The 27,707-nt window shown below is 48.5% G+C and overlaps 1 protein-coding gene across 1 annotated transcript in view; it reads left to right on the top strand.

The window, feature by feature from the left end:
* LOC110261352 overlaps positions 1–27,707 on the top strand; it is a 422,463-nt gene that overhangs the window by 193,227 nt on the left and 201,529 nt on the right. Inside the window, exon 4 of the mRNA XM_021097538.1 lies at positions 6,172–6,252. Coding sequence (XP_020953197.1) covers positions 6,172–6,252 — 81 coding nt within the window. The remainder of the gene's footprint in view (positions 1–6,171; positions 6,253–27,707) is intronic.

Raw genomic sequence — 27,707 nt, 5'->3', positions numbered from 1 at the left:
AGAGCTATCATACAGTCCAGCAATTTTACCTCTGGGTAAATGGATCAAGAAAATGTGGTATATATATAAATATGTGATGAAATATTATTCAGCCACGAGAGAGAATATTCTGCCATTTGCAACAACATGGATGGACCTTCAGCACAATATGCAAAGAGAGCTATGTCAGAGGCAAAAAAGTACTGTAGGAAATCACTTATATGTGGAATCTAAAAAACCTCAAACCTATGGAAAAAATGAGAGTAAAACGGTGGTTACCAGGGGATAGAGGTACAAGATTGGTAGTGTTTAAAGGTACAGATTTGGGAGTTCCCATCGTGGTGCAGCAGAAACGAATCCGACTAGGAACCATGAGGTTGCGAGTTCGATCCTTGGCCTCGCTCAGTGGGTTCAGGATCCAGTGTTGCCATGAGCTGTGGTGTAGGTCGCAGACGTGGCTTGGATCCTGCGTTGCTGTGGCTGTGGTGTAGGCTGGCAGCTGTAGCTCTGATTCGACCCCTAGCCTGGGAACCTCCATATGTCACAGGGGCGGCCGTAAAAAATCAAAATAAATACAAAAATAAATAAAAATAAAAAATAAAGGTACAAATTTTTAAAGAGTAGTCAGTCTTAGAGATCTTACACACAGTGTAATGAATATAGATAATAATATTGTACTGTAATTACATAACGTGATAAATATATCAAAGTAACGTGCTATACACTTTAAATTTCTACGTTACATGTCAAATTTATTTATAATAAATAATAACAACCCCCTAAATAAAACACCTGTATTAAGGATGTTTATGAATGTGGTACTTACAGATTACATTGAGTAGGAAGCTATCTTAGGGAATGGAAGTTAGAGCTCTTTTGTAATGCTTTTAGAGACGTGTACAGAAATACTTGCAACAACAAAGTTCACAAATGTGGTACCCACTTGGTATGAATGAAAGAGTGTTTTTAAGTGAAAAAACTTATTACTGTATTGCTTAATGGTGACTTTCTATTTCCATTATTCCATCTATACTTGGGAGTTAAAATTCCTTGGTGCAGTGGGTTAAGGATCTGGCATTGCTGCAGCTGTGGTATAGGTCACAGCTCCAGCTTGAATGCCTTGCCCAGCCCAGGAATTTCCACATGCCACAAGGGTGGCTGAAAAAGCAAAAAAAAAAAAAAAAAAATTCCATAGTAAGAAGGAGCTGTGCCTTTTCCCCATTTGTTTATTTATTCAATTATTTTCAGATATCAGCATGGATTTGTGGATATATGCTTTATCTTTTTTGTCTTTTTTTTTTTCTTTTTTTTCAGCCACATCTGCAGCACATGGAAGTTCCCAGGCTAGGGATCAAATCAGAGCGGCAGCTGCAGGCCTACGCCACAGCCACAGCCACAATGGATCTGAGGCACATCTGTGACCTACGCCGCAGCTTGTGGCAACACCAGATCCTTAACCCACTGAGTGAGGCCAGGGATTGAAGCCACATCCTCTTGGACACTATGTCAGATTTTTAACCCTCTGAGCCACAATAACTCCAGTATATACTTTATTCTTTTTTTTTTTTTTTGTCTTTTTGCTATTTCTTGGGCTGTTCCCTCGGCATATGGAGGTTCCCAGGCTAGGGGTTGAATTGGAGCTGTAGCCACCGGCCTACATCAGAGCCACAGCAACGCGGGATCCGAGCCGCGTCTGCAACCTACACCACAGCTCACAGCAACGCCAGATCGTTAACCCACTGAGCAAGGGCAGGGACCGAACCTGCAACCTCATGGTTCCTAGTCGGATTCGTTAACCACTGCGCCACTACGGGAACTCCTATTCTAAGGGTTACATTATGTTACTGTGATTTATTTTCTTGCTTGAGTTATCCTGCTTGTCTTTCACGTTGCATCTTCGGGGTGAATTCAGAGAACTCTTTGAAACTCTGAAACCAGAAGATTAAACACACATGTGTCTCTGGACATGCCCATGTCACTATGTTCTTGGAGTGACTGTGATCATCCAGGAAGGGATTCATGGCCACAGGATCCCAGGGGTGTGTGTGTGTGTGTGTACACATATGGTTTATCATGATGGGAATGAACACTCTTCTTTTAAACTCTGCCCGCTCTGATTGCTGACCCACTTTCGGGAGAATCTTCTTTCCAGCCTGAATGGAATGGGGGGCTGCCAGGGGACTGCTTGGGGCTGGGAGGTCTGGCTGGCAGTGGGACTGGGCACTGCTTCTCTGTTTCATGGCCTCTACCTTCAACACCAAAGTGTGTCCAGTTTTAGGGCTTCTCTGATTTGGGTCCATCCAGCCCACTTCTTAACATGAGTGTAAGTAGGGCTCTAACTGCTAACAGATGATGTGGGGGCAGACCACTTTCCTGAGAGATAGACTCCTTTTGCCAGGAAAGAAATCTGTTTCTCGCGAGTTCCTATCGAGGCTCAGTGGTAATGAACCTGACTAGTATCCGTGAAGATGCAGGTTTGATCCCTGGCCTCACTCAATGGGTTAAGGGATCTGGTGTTGCTGTGAGCTGTAGTATATAGGTCACAGATGTGGCTTGGATCCTGTGTTGCTGTGGCTATGGCATAGGGTGGCAGCTGTGGCTCTGATTTGACCCCTAGCCTGGAAACTTCCATATGCCAAAGGTGCGGCCCTAAAAAGGAAAAAAATCTACTTCTCGAAGCCTAGACTTTGAGGATAAAATGTAAATATTCCAAATGTTTTTAAATTAAAAGAAAAATATTTGCCGTGATCCCCAAATTATCTTGGATAGTGGTGGGTGATAGATGGAGTTAATGGCACTGACTATAATTTAAAGTCTCCTTGTTTAGAGTAAGATAACACTTGTAATGCCTTGTAATTTTGTGACGTCTTATAGATGGACTGCTAGTATGTGGCAAAATTCAGCTAAATGTAAAGGTTATAATTTATTCAGACAATATATTTAATTTTACCAATTAAGTTTAGGTGTAACTTTTAAATTTTGTGACTAAAGGATCTATACTTGGCTGCCTGGTAAGACCTCTAGTCTCTTGTAGATTTCTGGCAGTTACAAGAAGCACTCTTGTGGAGTTCCCGTTGTGGCTCAGTAGGTTAAGAACCCACCATAGTCTCTGTGATGATGTGGGTTTGATTCCTGGCCTTGCTTAGGGGGTTAAGGATTCGGTGTTGCTATAGCTGTGGTGTAGGCCGGCAGCTGCAGCTCTGATTCAATCCCTAGCCTGGGAACTTCCATGTGCCACAGGTGCAGCCATAAAAAGGAAAAAAAAAACAATAACAAAGGGAAGGAAAAGAAAAAAAAAAGTACACTTGAAAAAACTTGGCTAATGTCAAAGAAAAGCAAAGGATGTGATTATCTTAATTCTCAGAGACTTCCATGGGGTTGAGAAGGAGCAGAGGGAAAACGAGGGGAACCCCTTCTCTTTACCCCCGACCATAAAACCAGCAGAATAAATATTTGCTGTGTAGAATCAGGTTTAAGGAGGACCCAGGTCAGAGTCCTGAGTGATGGAAGTATCTGTTTCTAGTGATGTTTGTCAATTGCCTTCTAGAGAAATTCGTATTTGCATTGATACTTGCATATTTGTTCATCTCTTTAAAAAAGAGCGTTTTCCCCAAAATTTTGGCCACTTTTTTTGGTCTTATTTTTTTAAGGCAGCACCTGTGGCATATAGAAGTTCCCAGGCCAGGGGTTGAATCTGAGCTGCAGCTGCCAGCCTATGCCTCAGCCATAGCTGTGCGTGATCTGAGCTGCATCTGCAAACTTTGCTGTAGCTTGTGGCAGTGCCTGATCCTTCACCCACTGAACAAGGACAGGGATCGAACCCGAATCTTCAGGGATACTCGTCAGGTTCTTAACCTGCTGAGCTACAACGTGAACTTCAAATTTTGGCCACTTTTATTCATTCACTGAACAAATATGCATTGATTCTCTACCATGTGAAGGGAAGAATTGGTGTTTCTGGGAGCAGGAGATCTGGGTGTCCAAATCCACATTCTGGGATGGATTTGTGTGTACGCAAGGGAATAAGGAGGAGCCGAGCTGATTCGTGGCACATTAAACCCGAGACATCCCCAATTGTAGCTTTGCCTTGGAAGTCAGAGAGACCTGGGCTGAAGAATCAGAATCGGAGGCTTTTGTGCTAAAAATCTGTCTTTCACCTGTTTAAATTACAATGCTGAATAATTATGTATGTGTAAAAACCGCCAAAAGTATACTGAAATCGTATCTTTGCCGTGTGTTGAAATTACTTTTCATTATGACCTATTTGTACAGGCATGGGAACCAAATATCTTAGCTGGGAAATGTAAATGTGTTTTTGTGTTTGCTCTGCAGGTTAGGTCAGCAGACATCTGCAACAAATATGATTGCAAGGGTGAAGGTGACATGATTTACTTAAATCAGGCAGTTTCTCCATTAAAGCATTGAAGCCTCAACTCATAAAGGCTCTCTTTACCAGATGAACTATAACGCCGCCCAGCATTTGTCATATTAGGTGATTTGAAAGAAAGGAACAATTATAAAAATGAATGTAATTCTCTGTTGAGGAAAAAAAAAATCCAGTTTTTGCAGCAGGGGGTGGTTAATTTTCCAAAGATAAAAACCGATTCACAACAGTTCTGCAGCCATAACATTCCACAATTAAAACAGAAGAAGAAAAGGTTCCAGCCCCAAAGCAGACAGTTGTAGGAATTAGTCGTTTAGGGCTAGACAAGCAGGTTTCCCCTCCAGCATCAAAGGTTATTTTGTTTCCCCCCAGGAACAGCTCTGTTGCCATAAACTGAGCTGGAGTGTCTCCAACCCCCACCTCACCCCTCTTTCTGAGCTGCTTTCAATTAGCAGGGATTATTAAACTGCAAACATTTTAAACTGCTGCCGAAGCTGCTTTCCTGCATTCGGAAGCTGAGCTAGAGGCATCACAATAAAAGCTGATTGATTAGCGAAGAACGGACTAACAGCAACTGATGCCCAGTGTCATTTTCCATGCATTTCACAAGCTCCCCTGCTCCCTGAATTTTGCGTTCGCATTCAGAGATTAACCTTAGTTGCTCTCTCTGGCACTTTCCACACCCTGGGGGCTCTCAGCTTCTATCTCAGTGGGTTGCCCGGGACCTGCTCGCCCGCCTTGCCCTCCTCTCACCTGGACCCCCAGGGAGGGTGACTCACGGATGAGGGTGGGCAGATCCCAGAGGGAAGGCTATTAGGTTCCTGTGTCATCAGCCTTTTCTTTGGTGTTTAATTGTCAGAACGTTCGAATAACAGCAACAAATAGCACATCTCTAAAGAAAACAGGCCCCTGATGGGGTGGAGGCGGAAGCCTGCGTCCTATTGGAGGGTTCAAAAACCTGAAGGCACGTACCTTGGAGCATTTTCTTGTCCTCAAGGATCTTCTGTTTTCTATTGCTCTTTCTTAAATTTTCTTTTTTTTTCTTTTTTTCTTTTTTCTTTTTGGTCTTTTTGCTATTTCTTGGGCCGCTTCTGCGGCATATGGAAGTTTCCAGGCTAGGGGTCTAATCGGAGCTGTAGCCACAGGCCTACGCCAGAACCACAGCAACGCGGGATCCGAGCTGAGTCTGCAACCTACACCACAGCTCATGGCAACGCCGATTGTTAACCCACTGAGCAAGGGCAGGGACCGAACCCGCAACCTCATGGTTCCTAGTCGGATTCGTTAACCACTGCGCCACCATGGGAACTCCCTTTTTCTTAAATTTTCTTATGTAAATCTTTTGTTTCTCCAACTGCACTAATTAGTTGAGAACACACACTGTTTCGTTAATACTTTGCAAAGCTTTAATACACATATATTTGTATATAACACATTTGTGATAATGTAGTATATATTTAGATAGTATATGAATTATATAGCATTGACTATAGTCTATAGTATATATATCATTTAACTCCAGCAACAATACTCTGAGGTAGGTATAGTTCATACCCCCATTTCTACAGATACGTGAACCGGCTTGGAGGTGCTCAAGGCTGACTTCAAAATGGGACAGAAGGCTTCACCGCAGTGATGCTTCTTGGACCAAACCTGTCCCTGCTCTGAGCTTGAGATTCCTTATCTGTCTCAAGAGGGGTTTGAGACAGATCCGCTCTATTCCTTTCCAGATTGTTCATGTAAGAAAAAAATTTGGTTTCTTCAACAAGTCCTTGCATTGTGCTTGCTTTGTCTCTGGCTCATTCTAGGCTCGGGGGATGGATGTGAATCAGTCAGACCAGCTTCCTTCTCCTGGGACGGGGCTCAGTGTTTTCTGACCGGCTTGCAAGGTAAGAGCCAACCTTCCTTTGATTTTCCATCAGGCTCACAGGCTCTGTTCTTTGGCCACGCAGGTCCTTATTTACTGCTTGAGAGAGGGTGCTAGGAGGAGATGCGTGCCCACGCTGGGGCCAGCTGAGGGCATCTGGCGGAGTGGAATAAACGTACAGCATCCCTGCCTCGCCACTCACCAGGAGGAGGGAGGTCAGGCTTCTAAGCCTGGCGCAATTGCACGAGTGGCAAAGGTTCAGTAAGTCTGCCGCAGCCCAGTGTGGCTGGACTGGAATGAAGAGGCTGGGTGTGCTTTTTTGGTTCTACCAAGGGCTGCCTTCGGCCCCCTGGCTTCCTCTGGTCGGGAAGAGAGGGGCCGGAGCTAAGGCTGGGGTAGGACGAGGGGCAAGTGGTTCCCCTGGAGGCGGGGCCACCGCACTGATTTCCGGATTATGACTCAGTGTGCACCACAAGGAACATTTATTACCTCCAAAGTAGCGCCGGCTCTGTAGTGCTGAATGGAGAGGTGAGGTATTACAGCTGTTATCTTTTGAACTAACTGCTATTGCATGTCCCATGACCAGCCGTGGCAGGGTTTTTGTTCCCATGAATGAATGGGCTATAAATCTGTCGGAGTTGACACTAGCAGCCGTCCTAGCGGGTGTAAAGAGAAAATGTGCCGAAGAATCTTGTGGTCTTTGCTTGCCTGGAAAATGAGTTCAATAAAATGGAGGTGATCAGTGCTTATTTATAGGGCAAACTGATACATCCAGCATCAGCCGTCAGGAGCTAACTTAGTGTTTGCTCGTTTACACTCGCTTGGCGCAGCCCATCCGGGGGCAGCTCGTGAAGCTCCGTGTCATTGCAGTGCCTGCCTCTGTGTCTCGGGTTCAGAGCCGTCAGTGGGAACCGGCTGGCGGGGCTTAAGGTTTTGAGGTGTGTAACGAGCAGGAAGACCCAAGACCGTGAATGGTTCTTTCTTTACCTGTCAGTTTTGAGAGTGAATGACAGGCAAGGGGACAAAATTAATTGCCATTTTTCAAGCCTCTGAAACAATAAATTGCAGTCACCATAAATTTGGAGCTGGGTTAAGTACTGAAAACAATTTATTGCTAATTTTTCCCTTAATTGCATTCCCCAAGAAGAAGGTTTGGTGCTCGTGGGTGGAATTATGATATAAAAATTATTCGTTAGAAAGCACAACGAGCTGTAAATCAGAAGCTTACCTGAACCAGGGTCAGGGTTCCTCACAATTTATCCCCCCCTCCCCCAGCAGGCCGTCTCCAGTGAGGGCCTCTGCACATAGAAGGAACAGGGATTCGGGGGACAATGCACCTGCTGTCCCCTCACCCCTCCTCTGTGACACCACATGGAGATTAATCGTTGATTCAATAAGATGCCTCGCCTCCTAAAAGTGATCGTGTGAGTCACACGTGGAAAAGGAGCAGAGGGGCCTTAATGGAATGATCTCCGCCTGGCCTCCCTGCCTCATTTAATTTGTTTGGAGGCTCCCAGGCGTATCAGGCTAACTGCAGTGGAGGCTGGGGGACGGCCTGACCCTGCTGGTGTATGAAAACACCCTGTTGGTGTTGAAAGATGGGAGCATCGTGTCAGAAACTGCCGGGACTGGAGTTCCCGTCACGGCTCAGTGGTAACGAGTCCTACTAGTATCCACGAAGATGTGGGTTTGATCCCTGGCCTTGATCAGTGGGTTAAGGATCCAGTGTTGCCGTGAGCTGTTGTGCAGGTGGCAGATGCAGCTCGGATCCTGCCTTGCTGTGGCTGTGGTGTAGGCTGGCAGCTGTAGCTCCGATTTGACCCCTGGCCTGGTGTGCTGTGAGTGCAGCCCTAAAAGAAAGAGAAAGAAAGAAAGAAAGAAGGAAGGAAGGAAGGAAGGAAGGAAGGAAGGAAGGAAGGAAGGAAAGAAAGAAAGAAAGAAAGAAAGAAAGAAAGAAAGAAAGAAAGAAAGAAAGAAAGAAAGAAAGAAAGGAAAGAAGAAAGAAGCTGCTGGGATGGAGTGAAGCCCTGTTTCTGTCTCACTGTGGGTGCCAGGAACCCCATCCCAGGGTGAGCTTCCTCTGAAAGCCGAGTAAGAGAGCCACTCCTGCGAGTTATCACAACCTGCTGGAGGTGATCTGTTATCTCCTAGTTCTTTGGTGGGAGGGCTTGTTTCCATGGGGAGGATGGAACTGTTGTCATGTACCTGCTGTCAGGCCTGGAGGAGGCCTTTGGGTGGAACTCACCTGCGTGGATCAGTCTCCGGCATCTTCTGGGCCCAAATGGATCATGGATTCGCCTGGCCAAACCAGCCAGAGATAGAGCCTGGCCCAAACCTGTGCCTGTCTGGGAGCTCCTGGGGCTGAAATTGTTCCACAACCCCCCCTTTATTTTTTTTTTGCTTTTTAGAGCCACACATGCAGCATATGGAAGTTCCCAGGCTAGGGGTTGAATTGGAGCTGCAGCTGCAGCCTACACCACAGCCACAGCAATGTGGGATCCGAGCTGCATCGGTGACCTATGCTGCCACTCGCAGCAATGCCAGATCATTAACCCACTGATCGAGGCCAGGGATCAAACCTGCATTCTCATGGATACGAGTTGGGTTCTTAACCTGTCGAGGCACAATGGGAATGCCCCGAAATTGCAATTTTAATAGCTGGGGAGGGGACACTGGCTGCTAAGAGGATTTATTGTATAACAAGCACCAACATCGGGGGATAAAATGGCCATCTGCTTCTCTCACTTCTGCAGTGGCATCTCCATCTCAAGCCAGTGACGGGTGTAGGGGCTGGACCCTGTGGTGTTTGGTGCAGGGCTGTGCCATTGTCAAGGACGACTGGTCTCCCCCTGCTGGGCACGGGAGAGGGGAGGGTGGGCTTGAGGGAAGGGCATGGTATCCAGGGCTCTGAGGTCTTTCCAGGGACCAGGCAGGATGGCGGAAACAGACACTTTAGGACAGAACGATATGGCCCCTTCTTAGGGCACTCGCAGGGTAGGGGCCAAAGTCAGTGGGCTGTGCAAGGTACAGTTAGGAAAAAAGCCACGTTCTCTCACTAGACTGCTGGGAGGCATGGCAGTCGAGAATGACCCCAAGTCCAACATAGCCTGTTTGACTCTAGTGATGGCGCAGCTTGCCTCACCGCTGTCCATCCCTAGAACCAATCGGTTTGGTGACATGATCAGGCCACGAGGGCCTCAGAAGCGTTGAAACCCTGATTGAGGGACCAAGTGGTTCTCCTCGCAGTTTCCAGACCACCCAAGAAAGAGGCTCACTGATGGGAAAGAGAGCAGCAGCAGCATCACCTCCTGTCTTATGACAAGTGCATATCAAACTCTTAAGAATCAACCGAGTCCACGATAGCCGATTTCCTGGCAGGACCCAGGAGAGCTTCTCCAACCTCTTACTTCTGTCTGTCCACTTTTTCTACCCATTCCCTCCCATGCCCCCTCTTTCCATGAGCAAACCGCTGAGAAGGTGCTTCCAACGGGACTTGCACTACTGAAACCCCATGGTTAAAGGTGGTGGAGATTGTAACAAACAAAAGGGGTGCCTCTCCAGGCCATGGCTGCCTCCTTGGGACTCTAGGTGGACAAGACACCATGATTCTCGGGACACCACATGGGAGAGCCAGGACAGCTCAGCTGAAGCTGACCTTTTTCTTGTGGACCCTGTGGGAGTGATGGGTGCCTGCCCCGGGGAAGCCTGGCATCTTGTCTGGGATGGGGTGGTACCAGCCAAGCAATTAGATTGGGAGCCAGCGGCAATAATAAGGCCCTGGGGCTGTAGACCTTGGGTCAGGGACAAGGGAGGAGGACTCTTCCTGCTGGAGGTCCAGCCTGGAGGAGAAGCGGGACAAGTTCACACGGACATGGGGTAACAAGTGGAAGTTTGCTGTAAGTCATTCTGACAGCAAGTGCTGTGGGGGTTCAGCACACGTAAAGAACGCAAGCGAAACACTGCTTTCTGAATAGAGGAGGAATACACATCTATCTTGGAACATTTGAAAATATGGGGCAGTTTCAAGAAGAAAATAAAAATTGCCTGGAACTCCGCTACCCAGAGATAAACGCTGTTAAATTTTTGATGTGTTTCTTCACAAGCCCATGGGCATTTCACTGTACTATTATTTTTTTTTCAAAACTGGGACTTTACTATACATGTAGTTTTTATGTCCTGCTTTTCCCTCTAACATACTGTACATATTCCCCATCTTAATGGCATTCACAAACTTTTTTTTGAATTTTAAGAATTCACAAAATTGCATTTTATGGATGCATCATATCATTTAACCATTTCCTTCTTTGTAACCATTCAGCCACCGAAGCATTTCTTTTCTTTTCTTTTCTTTTTTTTTTTTTTTTTGTCTTTTTAGGGCTGTACCCGTGGCATATGGAGGTTCCCAGGCTAGGGGTTAAATCAGAGTTGTAGCCGCCGGCCTACACCACAGCCACAGCAATGTGGGGTCCGAGCCGCATCTGCAACCTACATCACAGCTCACGGCGGAGCCGGATCCTTAACCCACGGAGCGAGGCCGGGGATCAAACCCAAAACCTCATGGTTCCTCGTCAGATTCATTAACCACTGAGCCATGACGGGAACTCTGAGGCCTTTCTAATTTTTTGACATTATCAGGGAAGTTGTGATAAATATCCTTTAACATTAATCATGGGGGGTACCTCTGGCTTTACCTCATAGTGAATTCCTAGAAGGAGGTGTTCTCTATGGCGAGGCCCCTTTATTTTGAAAAATTCGTCTACAGGGACGGTGGGTCCTGTGAGCTGTGTGGGAGAGTGGCGACCTCATTCCCCAAACAGAAGATAATCTTCAAAAATTTTTTTGTATGAAAGTATAGTTGGTTTACAGTGTTCTGTCAATTTCTGCTGTACAGCAAAGTGATAGATAATTTACATTTATATATACATATATATTCTTTTTCTCATACTATCTTCCATCATGGTCTATCCCAGGAGATTGAATATAGTTCCCTGGGCTCTACAGCAGGCCCTCATTGCTTATCGATTCTAGATGGAATAGTTTGCATCTACTAACCCCAAACTCCCTGTCCCTCCCATTCCCTCCTCCTCCCCCTTGGCAACCACAAGTCTGCTCTCCACATCTGGGAGTCTGTTTCTATTCTGCAGGTAGGTTCATCTGTGCCGCATTTTAGATTCCGCAGACAAGTGATGTCATGTGGCATTTGTCTTCCTCTTTCTGACTTACTTCACTTAGTATGAGAGGCCCTAGTTCCATCCGTGCTGCTACAAATGGCCTTATTTTGTTCTTTTTTTTATGGCCGAGTAGCATTCCATTGTGTGTATGTGCCACATCTTCTTGATCCATTCACGGGCATTTAGGTTGTTTCCATGTCTTGGCTGCTGTGAATAGTGCCGCTAAGAACATACGAGTACATGTATGTTTTCAGTTGTAGTTTTGTCCTGATATGTGCCCAGGAGTGGGATTGCTGGATCATAGTGTTCTCTGTTTCGTTCTCTATTTAGTTTTCTCAGGAACCTATAGGCTGTTTCCATAGTGGTTGTACCAATTTACATTCACTCCTACCAACAGTGTAGGAGGGTTCCTTTTTCTCCACGGAGATGGTCTTTGCAAAGCGGCCTGTTTGATAGATAAAAATAGTTAAAAATGGTATTTCTTTTATGATTAGATTAGAATGCATTTCCCTCTGCTTATGGCATGTGTGTATTTCTTCTCCTGGGACTTGTTTGGTCATTTGCCCACTTTTTCTTTTTTTCTCGATCAGTGAGTTCTCCTCAAGAATGCTTTCAAAGGAAAGAACTCTCTACACTATAAAGATAGCGCCTGTTCAATAGTCAGTCTTTTCAGGTGGGGCTGAGAAAGGAGACCTAGCAGATGGGGGCTTAAGCTCCACCTTGAAGAGTTGGGGGGTTTTGACAGTCAGGTACCTGGTGGGGTGAGTCATGGGAGGTACACCTACGAAAACCACAGTATCACTTTGCGCGTTTAAGGAAACAAGTTGAGTCAACAAGAACAAAATAGTTTTGGCATTGGGCTTCCTGCAGATAACACGTAATGACCACAAGCACTTACTTATCTAAGAAAGGAGGCATGGCAGCAGCCTTCTACAAGACGACTCAGCTTCACTTTGGTTTTCTTCCTTGAACCATCAGCTTGGGCAGGGAGTCGAAGAGCTTGGACAAAAATAACAAGGCTTGGGGAACTTGCCATTTTTCACTGCTTTGCCTGTGTGTGTGTATGTGCCTGAGCGTGGATGTGTGAGGGTTGGGTTCCAGAGCCTGGCCAGCTGGATGTGTGATGAAAGCGTTGCCTACCCCCGATTATAAAAGGACAGTCTGACCTTAAGCACCCCAGGGCCCCCTTTTCTCTGGCAGCTGTCCGCTATACTTCGTGTTTGCGCACAGTGGGATCAGAAAGTACTTCACTGGCTCCTTCAGAATTTGGGCAGACTCTGGTTCCGTGGTAGACGGCAAATGATCACTCCAGCCTTTCAGAGGGTGTTGGCAAGGTGATAATGCAATTACCATCTCCCTCTTTGATAGAGAGTGATGTGAAGGCAAGCTGACTTTTTGGAACCTGGCAATCCCTGATAATTCCGGGAAACCCTTGAGGGGAGTAGATGGGGTGGTTTTAATAATTGCACCCAAGTGCACCTCTAGTGAGTCTCCCCTGGAAATAACGGGCAAGGCAGACACATGCTCACCGGTCCTGTCCCTTTGGGGTTGGGGCGGGCATGGCCCACTCTGTGTTTTATTTTTAGCAAACGCACGTAGCTCATGTGGCTAGAACCACGGTGATGTTTCAGGAAATTTATTTAAAATTCAATTTGTACATCACGACTTTAAAACACTACTTTTGGGGAAGTGTGTTTTGCATTATGCCATAGCAGTTCGGGATTATGGACTCCAAGGGAATATGTATAATTTTTATGCGCTATGTTTATTGGCACATTTGTGTTAATAGCCAATAAGATGATATTGCCATCTTAATACCTTGCGAGTCTCTGTGACTCTGTGGCTAATGAGTGGGGGCCTCTGAGTACCTGACTGAGGGGGAGAAGGAGGCGGGATGGGCTCGGGGTGTGGGGAATGATGCTGGAAACCCAAATACCGGCTTGGCAGGTTGTGTCTCTGTAACATCAAAGAGAAACCTATAATGCAGAGGCGGAGGCTGGGTTTAATCAGAAAGGGACCGCCAAGGAGAAAGTTGACATGCTTGTACAGCAAAGTGACCTGCCTTTGGAGGGAGAGAACAATCCCAAAGATGTTTAGTTCTCAATTAAATAAAGCCATGTCCTCCTGACTTGCTTCCAGCGACCCTTCTCCTCTTGGGAGCTGGGATCTTGCTTTTTGCAGTGAGTCTACAGCGCCTTCTGGACAGATAACAAGAAGTCGCACAGCTGACCCTCCAACTTTGCTCTGGCTCCTCACTGTGGATTTCCTGTGATGATTTTCTGAGGCATACCTCTCACGTTGAATTATTCATGGAAATAGCACTAAGAAACAGTGTGATGTTAGTTGTATATATATATATATTTTTTTTTTTTTCAGTGCAAACATCACATAGTGCAAACCATGTCCATTGGAAATTTTTTTTAAAAAGGAAGGAAAGCCAAAACAGGGCTTGGGCTTTTTTTTGTTCCAAGGAGTGTGTTTGGGGATGAAGTCTCTGTGTCTCTTCATAGGCGGCCAGTAGAGGTTTTGGGCTTGAAACCTGGCTGCAGAAGTTGCCACCTTTTTGAAGTGCCAGAGCTGAATCACAGCAGTTGGATGGATTATGAATAATTTTTATGTACACTGTCCAGGTCCTGTTGCGATTCCCTTTTGTACCAAGCTAGGGAATCTGACTGCATTAAAATGCGGAGGAGTAATATTGATTGGCAGTTTCTATGAAGACTGATGAGTGAGGGATGCTGGCTGGCAGAGTGGCTTCAGAGGCGCCTGTCCCTGGAAAGCCGTGGCCTTCTCTCGGCCAGGACATGGTTGACTCCATGACTCACTGAATCAGAGGACCTTCTGTCTGGGTCTTGGCTCCTCCCCCAAGCACTGAACCCCATGCAGGTAGCACACCTGTGTTCTTGGCGACCTCTTCCTTATGACCTCTTGCTTTCTGTGACACAGGTGTAGTATCCAGTAGGACGTCAGCAAAGATTTGTCGACTCTGGGTACAGGGCTGCAGGGAAGTGCCCTCTGCAACTTGGAGATCATACTGGGGAGCTCTCCCTCCTCAGGACTTTAAGGACAACCTCTTCTCTGCTCCAGCTCCCCTCCCATGATGCCAACCAAGACATATCTGTCCAAGGCGCCTCCTCCCTTCTCCTGTGTGCTGTTCCTTTGGAAAGAAAGCTGATAAGCTGCTTCTGTAGAAGGTGGTCCTCCCTCTCAGGGAAAATCTGCGTCTTCAGGGAGGCTTGAAGACCAAGCTCTTTTCAGCCAAGGGCGGGGCAGGGGATGATGGAAATCTGGGTAGCAGTTCTAGCCCTATCGGGTGATACTTTGTCAATCTACTCCTACCTCACCCTTATAAAAGTGATCATCTAATTTTCACCTGAAATTTTATGGTTTTTTTTTTTTTTTGGCCACATTTAAATCTCGACTCTGCCTAGGATTATTATATTTTTAATGGTAGCGTTTCTTCCTTTCTTTTTTTTTTTTTTCATTAAAATTTTTTTTTCTATTTTGGCTGCCCTGTGGCATATGGAGTTCCTGGGCCAGGGATCAGATCTGAGCCGCAGTTGTGACCTATGCTGCAGGTTAAACCCACCGTTCCTGGCCGGCAATCAAATCTGTGCCCCAGTCCTCCAGAGATGATTCCAATCCCGTTGCGCCACAGTGGGAACTCCTGTTATTTCTCTTTGAAAGAAACAATTTCAGGAGTTCTCTTGTGGCACAGTGGGTTAAGGATCCAGCATGCATGACCAGAGAAAAGAAGAAAGGAAGGAAGGAAGGAAGGAAGGAAGGAAGGAAGGAAGGAAGGAAGAAAGGAAGAAAGAAAGAAAGGAAGAAAGGAAGAAAGGAAGAAAGAAAGAAAGAGAAAAAGAAAAAGAAAGGAAGGAAAGGTCCCACTTAAGAGGATGAGCTCTGGAGCCGTCGAGATCTGGGTCTGCAATCCCAGCTCCACTATCAACCAGCTGTGCAGTCGGTGACTTATCTGCTCTCTCTGGTCCTGGGCTTCCCGCTCGGGAAACAAGGATAACACTCCCCTGCCCGGCCACAGCTTGGACAGGCCCCGCCCGGAGTTCTCAGTGACTGCGGGTTGATGCCTTTGTCTTTTCACCTGCTCCATCCCACAGCCCACTGTGGGGCTTACATCGCCATCATCCTCCGTCTCGTGACCTGTCTTCCTGACCTCATCACCGCCTCCACATGGGCTCCTCTTCCCCATTTTTATGCCAACCCGCCAGGCAGCCAAGGAAGAAAATAACTCCTCCTGTCTCTTCCTTCCGGTCCCTCCTGCCATGGCCAGCCCGTCTTGGCCGCAGTGGGAGTGACCAGAAGCATGGCTTTAGAATCAGGTTCTCCCCACTGCTAACCCAGCCTTCCTCCCTCTGGCTTTGGGGCCGGGCTGTGGCTGCCCCAGACAAGCCCACCCCCCCGCCCTGCGCACAGGCCACCTTCGTCCACCTGCTCCTTTTGCCAGGATGCCTTCACCACCTTCTGTGTCTGTGGAGTCACAGGTTTTATAAGGCTGCCTCCTGCAGAGACTTTCTCACTTTCCTCTTTTACCTCTGACCCTTTGTTTCTGCTTCCGCTGGAGCTCCCGACTGCCTGCATCCACTGCGGGGGGATAGGGGTGGTGGGGTGGGAGTGTCCCCCCAGGTGGGGCTGGGCACGCCTCACACGGTGCCTGGAACAGGGTGTACTGGTCACAATAGCTGTAATAAGGAAAAGGTCCATATTTGAGGGCCTGAGGATTAACAGAATCAAGGTGCCAACGTGGGACGGTCTCATTTAGACCCTGACCACACCAACTCTCATCGCACTGGTCAGAGTACAGAGGACAAAGAACTGTCCTGCTACTGATAACCATCCAGTGAGTGGCCAGCACATGTCCAGGCACTGGGCACTGCACGTTCCATGAAAGAGCCACCTTTGTCCCCGTTGTGCAGATGGGACGTGCGGGCCACAGTCCCAGGGGCAGAGGAAGAGGAGGAAGGAAGGCTATGAAGAGGAGGGTGGAGGAGGTGAGGCTGACAATGAGAGAAGCAATGGTCACCTCCCTGCAAACTCTCCCTCTCACCAAGTCACTGGACATGGGTGACCCTGTGTCTGCCACTCGCCTCTCTCACATGTTTCTCAGTCACGTTTGACTGTGACCGGTGGAGCTCAGGGTCCAGAGCTCAGACGGCCGGAAGGAGAGGCGGGAGGTGACATGTCACTGGCCACTCTCCCCGTCCCCATGGGCGGCTGGAATCTTGGAGACACTCCGAATTTCCCCCTTTTAAAAAATTTCCAATTTCATAGCTCGACTTAGGTGTTTTCTAGACCCCATAGTGTTTGCAACAACCGTTATGGCTCTATTATGATAATACAAGAAAGTTACATTATGAAATAAATGCATTTTAAGGTTTTTCCCTGGCAACATAATGTAAGGATCATTCTGCATGTTGGTACTAAAGAATCAAAAACAGTTTAGTCAGTGGATGTGAACACTGTTTCTTGTCATCCAGTTAATGGATCTGCTGTAGTATTTGTGTTTCTTCCAGCCCTGCTGCTGTACGTCAATGAAAAATTATGGTTTTTTCCTCAGTGCTACAACACCCGTCATCTTTATAGGCAACGCATTCCCCTTCAAGCCGTGCGGTGTAAAATGCCTACCATTTCTCGGCCTCTTTCCCTCCCCGTCATTTACCTGGTTCTCGGCAATCGAGGGTCAGTGCCTTCTCTTATTAATGTTCTGTGTAATAGAAATCAACACGCCCCGGTTGCTCACGTGGAAGCCTGGCGAACAGCGGTGGTTGGTGTGCAAAGGGCAGACAGGAAGCCTGGCTTTATTTTTTTAACCTTCTTTGTTTGCTGGATCTCGGCAGTCAATCACCAGCCCTCCTTGCATTCAAAGCAGCCCCTGCGAGGCTCCAGAAACAGCAGCCAGCTGAGGACCCACTGGCCGTGAAGACTCATTGAACCAGGACACTACCTCCTTTCAAAGGGACTCAAAGACCCGGCCTTGCCTCGCTGAAAAATTTACTTCCCCAACCAGGAGAGTTTTACTGGCTCCCGGGTGACCTGGCCAGGCCCAGGAGACCCTCCTTTGAAGGGGAATTGGCCTCCCCAGGTCACACCCTTTTAGGGCTACCTGACAGTGGGGATCATGGCCAGAAGTCACCCAGTGACCCTCCATCCTCCTCACTGTGCTAGATCTATGGCCAACATCTTGCCCAGGGTTACAAACAAGACACCTGCCTGGCAGGTGGCTGACATCAGGGAATTGGGCTTGTCACCTTGCCAAGTGGGAATGGGCTCCAGGATCATTGGGTCCTCCAGCGTTTACACAGACGTGACATTAAAAAAGATTCTACCTTCTGGAGTTCCCATGGTGGTTCCGTGGGTTAAGAACCTGCCATAGTGTCCGTGAGGACGTGAGTTCGATCCCTGGCCTCGCTCAGTGGCTTAAAGATCTGGCGTTGCCACAAGCTGCAGCAGAGGTCCCAAATGTGGCTGGGATCTGGTGTTGCTGTGGTTGTGGGGTAGGCTGGCATCTGCAGCTCTGATCCGACCCCTAGCCTGGGGACTTTAGATACTTTGAGTGTGGCCGTAAAAAGAAAAAAAAAATTTAGCAAAAGGGTTCAACCTTCTGAATTTGAAGGGTTGGGTATTTGAAAAATAAATGGTGTTTTCCAAACCAAGCTGAACCACGGACTTGCCGCTTTCCACTCCCTGGCCTCTCTCATGCTGGGGACTTGCCATGTGACCTGAGTCTTGGCTTCAGGGTAGGGGATGGGAGTGAAATTGTCTGGCCGTCCCTCATCCAGCCTGCCTTGAATGCATCTTCCTGGCCTTGGGGCAGTCTGGGGAAATGTCTGAGCTGTCGAGGTGGCGAGGTAGGGGGAGGGATTCTCATGACAGCAGAGCCACCAGGAAGGCCGAGCAGGTCCACCTGTACTTCTGGTGCCTCCAGCCACCGTGTCTGGCTCTTTGCAAACATTCTGCTAAGCAGCGGCTGCCCAGACCCAGGCTTGACGGGAGTCTCTGGGGTTATCAGAGCCTGGGTCAGCACTGGGCAAGAGATATTTGGAGGTTCAGGAGGGAGATTGGGGGTATCCCATCTGACACTCTGTGCACTCCTGGAATTCCTGAGCCGGTGCTGCTGGGGCTGGGTGCCCCGGTGTGGTCTCTTCTCCTGACTCCATGAGCTTTTGACTCTCTTTCCCCTACATTCCGAGATCCTGAAGGGCAGAAACCAGGGCTTTTAAAATTTTTCCTCCTTGCTTTGTGTCTCACCTTAGGCTCTACATCAGCAGATATTCTGCGTAAGCTGCTTTGTGTCTCACGTTAGGCTCTAGCAGATATTTGGTGTAAGCTGCTACTTTCCTGGGGAGACGTGGCTGCTGAGCTGCTGGCGTTAGAGAGAGAGGATGAGTGAGATCGTCCCTTCCCAGGCGAGCAGGCGGAGGAAGTGGGTGGCTTATTTCCAAGGGGAGAGGGGACGTCGCCCGAGGATGGGAGAGTGGGATGATGTTTAAGGTCCTGGGAAGATCCCATCGGGCAGCATCCCACTTGATTCACGGGGCTGCAGGCAGCAGACATAACCCCTTTGAAAAGCAATGTCCTGCTCCAGAGATAGGACTGCATTCTGCGGGCACAGTGACCCCGGGCTCACAGAGCCAGCCTTGGGGCCACTGGTGCCACCTCTTGGGTGCTGTCAAGTCCGATTCTGCTGCTCTGCCAGCTTCCTTGGAGTTGACCTAGAGCGAGAGGGTCAGCACTCTGGAACCCAAAGTGTCCGGGTGGCAGGCTGCAGGGACAGTGGCTACCATCCTGGGGGGCACCTCTGGATGCCAGAGGAGCTAGGCCGGTGTATGTGTCCAGGGGTCTAGTCATCTGGGTCAATGTGCTGAGCCCGAGGTGCTCTCTGTCCCAGTCGGGTCCCCATGGAATCCTGGAGCACGGTGGCCTGTCCCATCTCCATGACCTCTGCTTCCAGAGCTGACACAAGTTTCTCCGTGGCCAGGACGTGCTGACGGTGTCAACCCACAACAGCTGATGACAGCCAGGGGACCTGGCCTGGTGTCCTTCTCTGAAACACTGAGCAGAATTGCTGTGCGCTGGTCTTCCCACTACCAGCTCCCAGCGCAATTAGAGGTGGCCTCAGAGAGGGTCCTCGCAGGGAGAGCCCTGCTGCCTGGAGTGCTGACTGGGACACAGGATGGTGTGTCCCCAGGGCCTGGACCTCATGCCAGGGCCTTTCCTGCTCATGTGTCCTCGAGATGTGATGAGAGTCCTTGGAAATGCTCGTTGCCTTCCTCCCCACACACCTGTCTCCACGTCTGCCTGGATGTGGCCTCCCCTCTTTCTCGTGAGCTCACCCCCCGACTCTGCTGCCACTGCCTTTTTTTTCCCTCCTTTTTACAGCTTCACCCGCGACATACGGAGGTTCCCAGGCTGGGGGGTGGAATCAGAGCTGCAGCTGCCAGCCTGCACCACAGCCACAGCAACACCAGATCCTGTGGCAACACCAGATCTTTTTTTTTTTTTTTTGCTTTTTATGGCTGCACCTGCCGCATATGGAAGTTCCTAGACTAGGGGTCTAATCGAAGCCACAGCCGCTGGTCTACACCACAGCCACATCAACACAGGATCCTGGCCGCGTCTGCGACCTACACGGCAACTCGTGGCAATGCTGGATCTTTAACCCACTGAGAGTGGCCAGGGGTGGAACCGGTATCCTCATGGATACTAGTTGGGTTCTTAACCCATTGGGCCACAATGGGAACTCCCTCTTTCTGCCTCCCAAATCTCCTCCAGGAGCTATTTGGGAGTTTAGGAAGACAGGGTTGTGGCAGGGTCTGACCCAACATTCTGACAGCCCTGGAATTCCTGGAGAAGAGATGCTCCTGAGTGTGGTCCTGTGGTCTGGCTTCCTGGCCTTGCTTGACTAGGATCTTGGGACTCTCCTTCCCCGCTACATCTTGGGGTCCCCAAGGACGGGCACCAGGGCTGCTTTGTTCTCCCGTCACCCTCTGATTTCCTCCCCCTTCCTATCTCTTCCCATCCAAGCGCCCGGTCACCTCACCACCCACCCTTGCCTTCCTTAGTTGGAAACTAGAGCTCTCGCTGCTTTTCCCTCGCTGCTCCGCAGATGTGTCCTGTGGCCTTTGAGGAGGCTTCCGTGTCCAGGTGATGCTATCGGGACCTTCAGGGCAGGGGTGAAGGGGGAATGGGTCGAGGGTGGAGGTTTGCTATCTGTCCTCAGAGAATTGCATGTCACATGCCTGGCTGGCCTGATGGGTCCCCTCGGTCAGTGTTTTTTTCCAGATTGGAACTGTCTCTCCCTCACCCCTACCCCCTGCCCTCTGGCCCCAGAGGCCCTGTTTGGCTCAGCGAGGCCTGGGGCCATACCACTTAGTGTTTCTGCTTCATCTCCTGGACCTGGGGTGAGCTGCTTTTCCTGATAAGCCTGGAGCTGAGTGGAAAGCTCACTTGTTGGTGGTTTTTCTGCTGAGGCTTCTCTAAGCCAAGGATGAGGACTCTGAATAGGGAAGACCAGAGTGTTTGCAGCATGAGGGATGCACAGACAGCTCCCTGCCATCCCCATCCCCCTGTGGGGGCCTTTTGAGGGGGCAGAAGTGTGGGGCACGTGGGTGTAGTAGGTGTGGGCTTGGCTGATCTAGGCAGTGGTTGGGTCACACCCTGGCTTTGGAGAATTTCTGATCCTAGAGTCAGGGTGAGAGGTCTGCTGTAGACTAGACAGACAGTGAGTGAGTTTCTTTCCTTTTGGGAGGTCTGTTGTTGGAAGACGGGTTGTGTGATATAAGGCAAATACTCATCCTCTCTGGGCCTCATGGTCTCTTTGCTTCATTATTGATGAGAAAGCCCCGGGCTGTGTGTGTGTGGAGTGTGAGGTGATACTTTGTACTTTGAGAAGGAATGCCATCATCGAAGTGCCATCACTGTGGGCTCATTGCTAAGGGACTGCTATATTTTTGAGTTCTTGTCCCACGTAGTTCAAATTCATCCATCCATCTACCCACCACCCATCCATCCACTCATCCACCCATCCATCCACCCATCCATCCATCCATCCATTTGTCCATCCATCCATTCATTCACCCGTTTGTCCATTTATCCATCCATCCATCCATCCATCCATCATCCATCCATCCATCCATCCATCCATTTGTCCATCCATCCATTCATTCATCCATTTGTCAATTTATCCTTCCATCCATCCATCCATCCATTTGTCTATCCATCCATCCATTCATGCATTTGTCCATTTATCTATCCATCCATCCATCCATCCACCCATCATTATTGATAGTGTTGGGCACTGTGGAGGGCTGCAAAGATGACTGTATAGATATCCCTGCCTTCAGAAGGCAAGACTCATGTAATTATGTTCAGTGGAGGGAGAGATCCATTCTGGCTGGAGGGTTGCAGAAGGCATCAGGAGGTACCATTTTGGCTGAGCCTTGAAGCCTGCTCTGGTGTGGACACAGTGATGGTGAGGCAGGAGTGTCTGTGTGGAGGGCAGAGATGGGTGGTGGGTGTCTCTCTGCAGGGCCTTCCCTTGGGAGAGGAGGGTCTGGGTTTTGACCTCTTCCCCCCCCCCATGGTGCCAATCTTCCAGTGGTGGCTGACGGTTTGAATCTGTGCTCCTGGAAGGCACACAGTCCATGGGGGAGAAGGCCCAGACAAGGATAGCTTAAGTACAATGGACAGGGCATTCAGAGAAAGGCCATCTCCTCCAAGACCCTGGGAGAGCTGCTTCTGCACCCAGGTGGGAGTCTCATGCCATTAGCCTGTCCACTTCCACAGCTTTCAAAGATGCAGGAGCATCAGTACCCTAGGGTTCCGTGGAGTTTGGGAAGAGGACAGAGGCAGCTGGAGGGTCCACGGGCAGATCAAAGGGGTTGAGGTCCAGGAACCATCTCTCCCAAGCAGGCTTTTGGGTTAGCCAGGGAAACTTTGCCCAACTTAATGAGAGCAGCAAACAAAGTTGTGGGGCTGAGTGATTGGTATGCATTGTTTCGTTTCTTTCATTAATTCCTGCTGCCATTCGGGATGCGGGGATGAACAATAGCAGGGGCCTGTACAGATCAATACCAGATTGCTGATAGTGCCTATCTGTTCTTGGAGCAGATTATTTGATAAATGGCGTGGTCCATACGTTTTGACAGGTGTTCGCCGTACAGCCCAGACCAAGCCGGTTTAGTGAGCCCCATCATGGGAAGCCAGGAAAGCAGAGAGAATATTTCCTTTTTGGTACAAACCCATATAGAAAGCGTTGCTTTTAAGCTATAGATAATTAATTTCTAGCAAGAGAGGGAGGGGGGCGGTTACGGAAGGGGTTGGGGCTTTGCTTCCTCCATGTGTATTCCCCCCTCAAGCTTGGGGTTTGGTAGGATTCTGGCTTGGACAAGGGCTCTGATCTGGAGGAGCGTCAGGGCAGCCACTGACGGGGTGACTGGTTTACAGGTGGAAAAAGCTACTGTTCCCTCAGCCCCTGATGGACCCCTGAGGGGACTCTGATGGCTGGAGGACAGGCCTGCAGAGAGTGGCCTCGGATCTCTGGGGGTGAGATTTCACAGCTGATCGAGGGGCAGACAGGACATCAGGAGAGGTCAGAGCTCCTGGACCGAGGGAGCTGCAGTGACGGACAGTTGTCATGGCCAGTGGCTCTGCACTGGCCTAGCAGTTGACACCCACTTGTCAACTCCCTGTGTGGCTTCCTCCCCACTGCTGGGTGTTATGCGCTGCGATTTGGTCAGGCTTCCAGGGCTAAGTTTTGCCTGCCTGAGAGGTTTGAGTTACTGCCTGTCCCCATCTTCTTGTTCACTTGGTTCAGCGCTGACCACACAGAGGTCTGGGAGTGAATGGAGGAGGTACTAGAGGGTCCTGGATCAATGACTGGGGTGTGGATGGAGCGAGATGGCCGGGTGACCACCCACGGGACCGCGTCTGCCTGCACCTTCAGCCCCCACTCCTGGCTCCTGGGGAAGCAACTGAAACTCGAAGCCTCCTCAGAGACCGCAGCCCACAGTGTGCTGGAAATCACAGAGAACAAAGCGCTTCCATGTTTGAAACCCCCCCCCCCAACCCCAGGCGTTCCTGCGATGGGGGCTGAGCATTCCCCCTGCCCCCTTGACATGTTGGTTTCCAACGTAGTGACCACTCCGCAGCCACCTGGGGTAAGGTCACTGAGCCTGTCTGTCTGCTCTCCCTCCGGGATGAATGGTGGATCACGGGTGGCAGCTGGGCTGCCCAGGATGGATGGTGCCTTCTTAGCTGCCCTGAAATCCACACCCCCTTTTTGGGGGGACCCTGGAGGCCCCAAGGAGCCTCTTGGGATGCTGAACCCTTTCCCAAGGACTTATTGCCGAATGAAAGGCAATTACATGGGGGTTGGTGACCCTCGTCTCCCAGAGAATGTTGGGGAGGCCGAGGCCATGATAGATGGCGTGTCCGGCGTTATATTTTCGACTTTGCTTTTAAAAACCTCTAACAACCTCCTAAGGAATGATTTGACATCCTTAAGTTCAACACTGGCACACAAAAAAGCTTATGGCAGAATTAACATAAATCATTAGCATTCATCATGCCGGGTTATTGATAGCCGTATGCAGGCATGTATCACAAGCCTGGCCAGGGACTCGGGTCGGGCGATATTTCTTCCAGCTGTCCCGGCCAGCTTCGCCACATATGGCGGTAGAGTCGGCTTTCTTTTCTAATTTTCCTCCTCAGCTTGAGCTGTCAGAGACACCCCCTTGTTCCCGTTCCACGCTGGGCGCTAACTTCGTTGTCTCCTCTGCCTTTCCTTTCTCTCTTTTTTAGAAACCAGATTTCTAGTCCAGGTCAGAATCCATCAATGTCCGTGGCTGTCACCCACCATGTGACTAGTGGCAGCAAAATAGCTGGGTGACAATTAACAATGGGTGGCCTACATAGATCAGGTTCAATTTGGTGGCCTTCCCTTCCACTTACACATTCATCTCCGAAGCTGAGAAACACGCCCCCAGCCCTGCTGCCTGGATGCTGCCTGGCCCTTCTCCGGCCATGTGCTTCCTCGCCAGCCCAACATGCTGGGGGCAGGAGCCATTATAAAAGTAGAATCAAGCAAGGAACAAGGCTTTATTGTCATTGACGGGGTTTTGAAACCGTCGGCAGGACGTGTGTTACCTTTGTTGAAAAATGAGGAGGGCAGTTCCATTGGTCTGACCCCACTCTAGGTCTCTCCAACCGCAATGCAATTGTGGTTGCATTAATGGGAGTATAGTATGAAGAACGATGGAGGTGATGGGAAGGAGCGCTATCCTACTATGCTGACCAGACCACACTGGAAAGTATTGTGGTCAGTCAAGATTGAGTCAAGTTTAGATACACAGGGCCAAGGTTAAGTGAGGAGTGAATAGGAGATATTCAACTCAGATATATAAACACCCGGGGGACTGTATGTAATGGAAGATATTTCAAGAGCTTCCAGGGGAAGAGGGGGCAGTGGGTTCTGAGCAGCTCCGAGGGATGAGAACATCAGAAAGGTGGACATGTACTGAGTACAAGGGAACACTTGAGACTTTCAGGACTAACTCAAAAGGTATTGCTTGCATAGGGAGCAGGGAGTAAGTTCCCCATCACCAGAGGTATTCAACACAGGCTATACGGACACTTGCAGGAGAGCCTGGAGAGGAAATAAACAGTAAATTAGGGGTCCGAATCGATGGCATTTAAGATCCTTTCCACCCATGCAGAGCTCGAAATACCATGTTTGTACCCTGGTCTGAATGCTAGCAACAGAAACAACAGTGCAGTCTGCTTTCAACCTCTCTTTTCTGCCACCAGGCTGCAGTCTCAGCTGAGGGTATGGGTTCCTCCAGCACACCTTTTCCTTCCCCTTTTTGTAAGCTTTCAGCTTCCCACAAGACTGTAGCAGCATGTGATCGAATTTAGGAAAAGCTCTGTGATCCCTTTATGGAGAACTTGAATGGGGACATGTAAACATGTTTCTTCTCTCCTGTGCTCCCAGCAGAATCTCAGAAGCTAGCGAGCCTGGTTGGTAGGGGGAAGTAATCAGCAATGGATTTGGACAGGTCAAGGCAGGGGTAATTTCCAAGTATGAGAGACTGGGAGAGCCTAGGATTTGATGAGCAAGAGCAGAGGTCAGTGGCAGACAATGTGGGGTGGGTGGCTAGTCCTACATGGCTGTCCACCCTTACCCTCAGCTCTTGGAAGACTGGGAACTCCCTGTGCTTGCTACTAACACAGTTGCCTTTCTTTGCTGTTGATATCAGCTCTTGTGAAACAGTTGATTGGAGTCCAGTCATCTTTAGGTGTTGGAGGGGGGGCGGTCAGAAAACCTCTCTGCACTCAGGGACACAGGATTCTAGAACAGAACTTCCACATTCTGGGAACTCTGCATGTCAAGAAAAACACCTGACTTTCTAGATTATACAAGAGGGAGAATGTTTTGGCCTTCATAAGCAAAAAGTTCCAAGTCAGTTCTGCTTCAGGTAAGGTTCAATCCAGCAGATCATGGGCTATCACCAAGGGCCCTCTTAGTTTTGGCTTCCTCATCAGCTTCCACACAATATTACCTCCCTCTCCAAATAGCTTTGAGCCCTCCTTTCATGAATGCAAATGTTTCTGGCATCAAAAGCTTTGTATCTGTATATAATCATCAACTACTTGACCAGAATTATTAGATCATTAGTTCCTGTGGTCAGGGTAAAAGCATGTATTGATGGATTTAGGATAATTAGTGTCCAACCTGTGGTGCTGCATGTGGGGGTAAACCCTATACACATCCATGACTGATAATGAAAGGGAGTCCTTCACCAAAGGAAATGTGGAGTACTGTTTGTTGATGGCTGCAGGATGGAAAAACTAAATATGCCCACTTTAGCCTGAAAGTGTTGAGTCCTAGGAAGATGGCCTCCCCTCTGTAACTTTTCTCATCTCAGTTTTCCTGGTGGAGCTCAGCATCCTTTATTTTTTTTCTGCCATCTTTCACCCACATTTTTGTGAACTTCAGACTCTGAGGTATTTTAATTTTCTTGGATAAATTAGAGGAGATTAATGCAGTTGAGAAAGAGCTGTTCTCCTGATATGTGGGCCACCATTTGGGAAGAACCCCAGGATCCGATGTCCTAATTTACATGAGTGATAAACTTACAAGGTGCTGTTTGTTTTTTTTAATCTTTTATTGTGGTTGATTTACAATGTCCTGTCAATTTTTGCTGTACACAAAGTGACACAGTTAAACATATATACATTCTTTTTCTCGTATTATCTTTATCATGTTCTATCACAAGTGATTGGATATAAGTTCCCTGTGCCATATAGTAGGACCTCATTGCTTACATTCTAAATGTAATAGTTTGCAACTACCAACCCCCAATTCCCAGTCCATCCCACTTCCCCTCCTCCTTGGCAACTACAAGTCTGCTCTCCATGTCTGTGAGTCTGTTTCTGTTCTGTAGATAGGTTCGTCTGTGCCATATTTTAACCTCTACATATAAGTCTAAAATATCATGTAAGATACCACATGGTATTTGTCTTTCTCTTTCTGACTTACTTCACTTAGTATGAGACTCTCTAGTTCCATCCATGTCACTGCAGATGGTATTATTTTCATTTTTATGGCTACGTAGTATTCCATGGTGTATATGTGCCAAATCTTCTCAATCCATTCATTTGTGGATGGACATTTAGGTTGTTTCCATGTCTCGGCTATTGTGAATAGTGCTGCAATGAACATAGGGGTGTCTGTATGTTTTTGAATGAAAGTTTTGTTAGGATTATATGCCCAGGAGTGGGGGGTTGCTGGATCACAGGTAGTTCTATATTTAGTTTTCTGAGGAATCTCCATACTGTTTTCCATAGTGGTTGTACCAATTTACATTCCCACCCACAGTGCAGAAGGGTTCTCCAAGGTGCTCTTTGGAATGGGGCTTACCTTGCCTAAGACCAGCCATGCCTTCTTCTGATATGCACAGTTCATAGGCTTGTGGAACCTGGGCAGACAGGTCCCCAAGGTCATTTCCATCATGGCAGAATTTCCGTGGAAGCTTGGTCTGCTTCTTGTAGTCCTATAGTCCCCAGTCTTCAGGGGCCACCTTGTGGAGGCTCACAACCACTGGCAGTGGCACCATCTACGGACATGCGTAGATCCCTTAATTTCAAGGTTTAAAAACACGTTAGTCGACCTCGGTATAATTTCTATATTTTAGTCATTCACATGTCATGACTCAGTACTCATTCATTAAATATAGTCCTTTTCAAATGAAGGACAGAGATGAAAATTTTTTCTTAATGATGACAAGTG

The sequence above is a fragment of the Sus scrofa genome, chromosome 6, assembly GCF_000003025.6.
Source record: "Sus scrofa isolate TJ Tabasco breed Duroc chromosome 6, Sscrofa11.1, whole genome shotgun sequence".
In the NCBI taxonomy this organism is placed as follows: domain Eukaryota; kingdom Metazoa; phylum Chordata; class Mammalia; order Artiodactyla; family Suidae; genus Sus; species Sus scrofa.
Note: the sequence above shows the minus strand (reverse complement) of the source record. Positions and strands in the feature narration are given on the sequence as shown.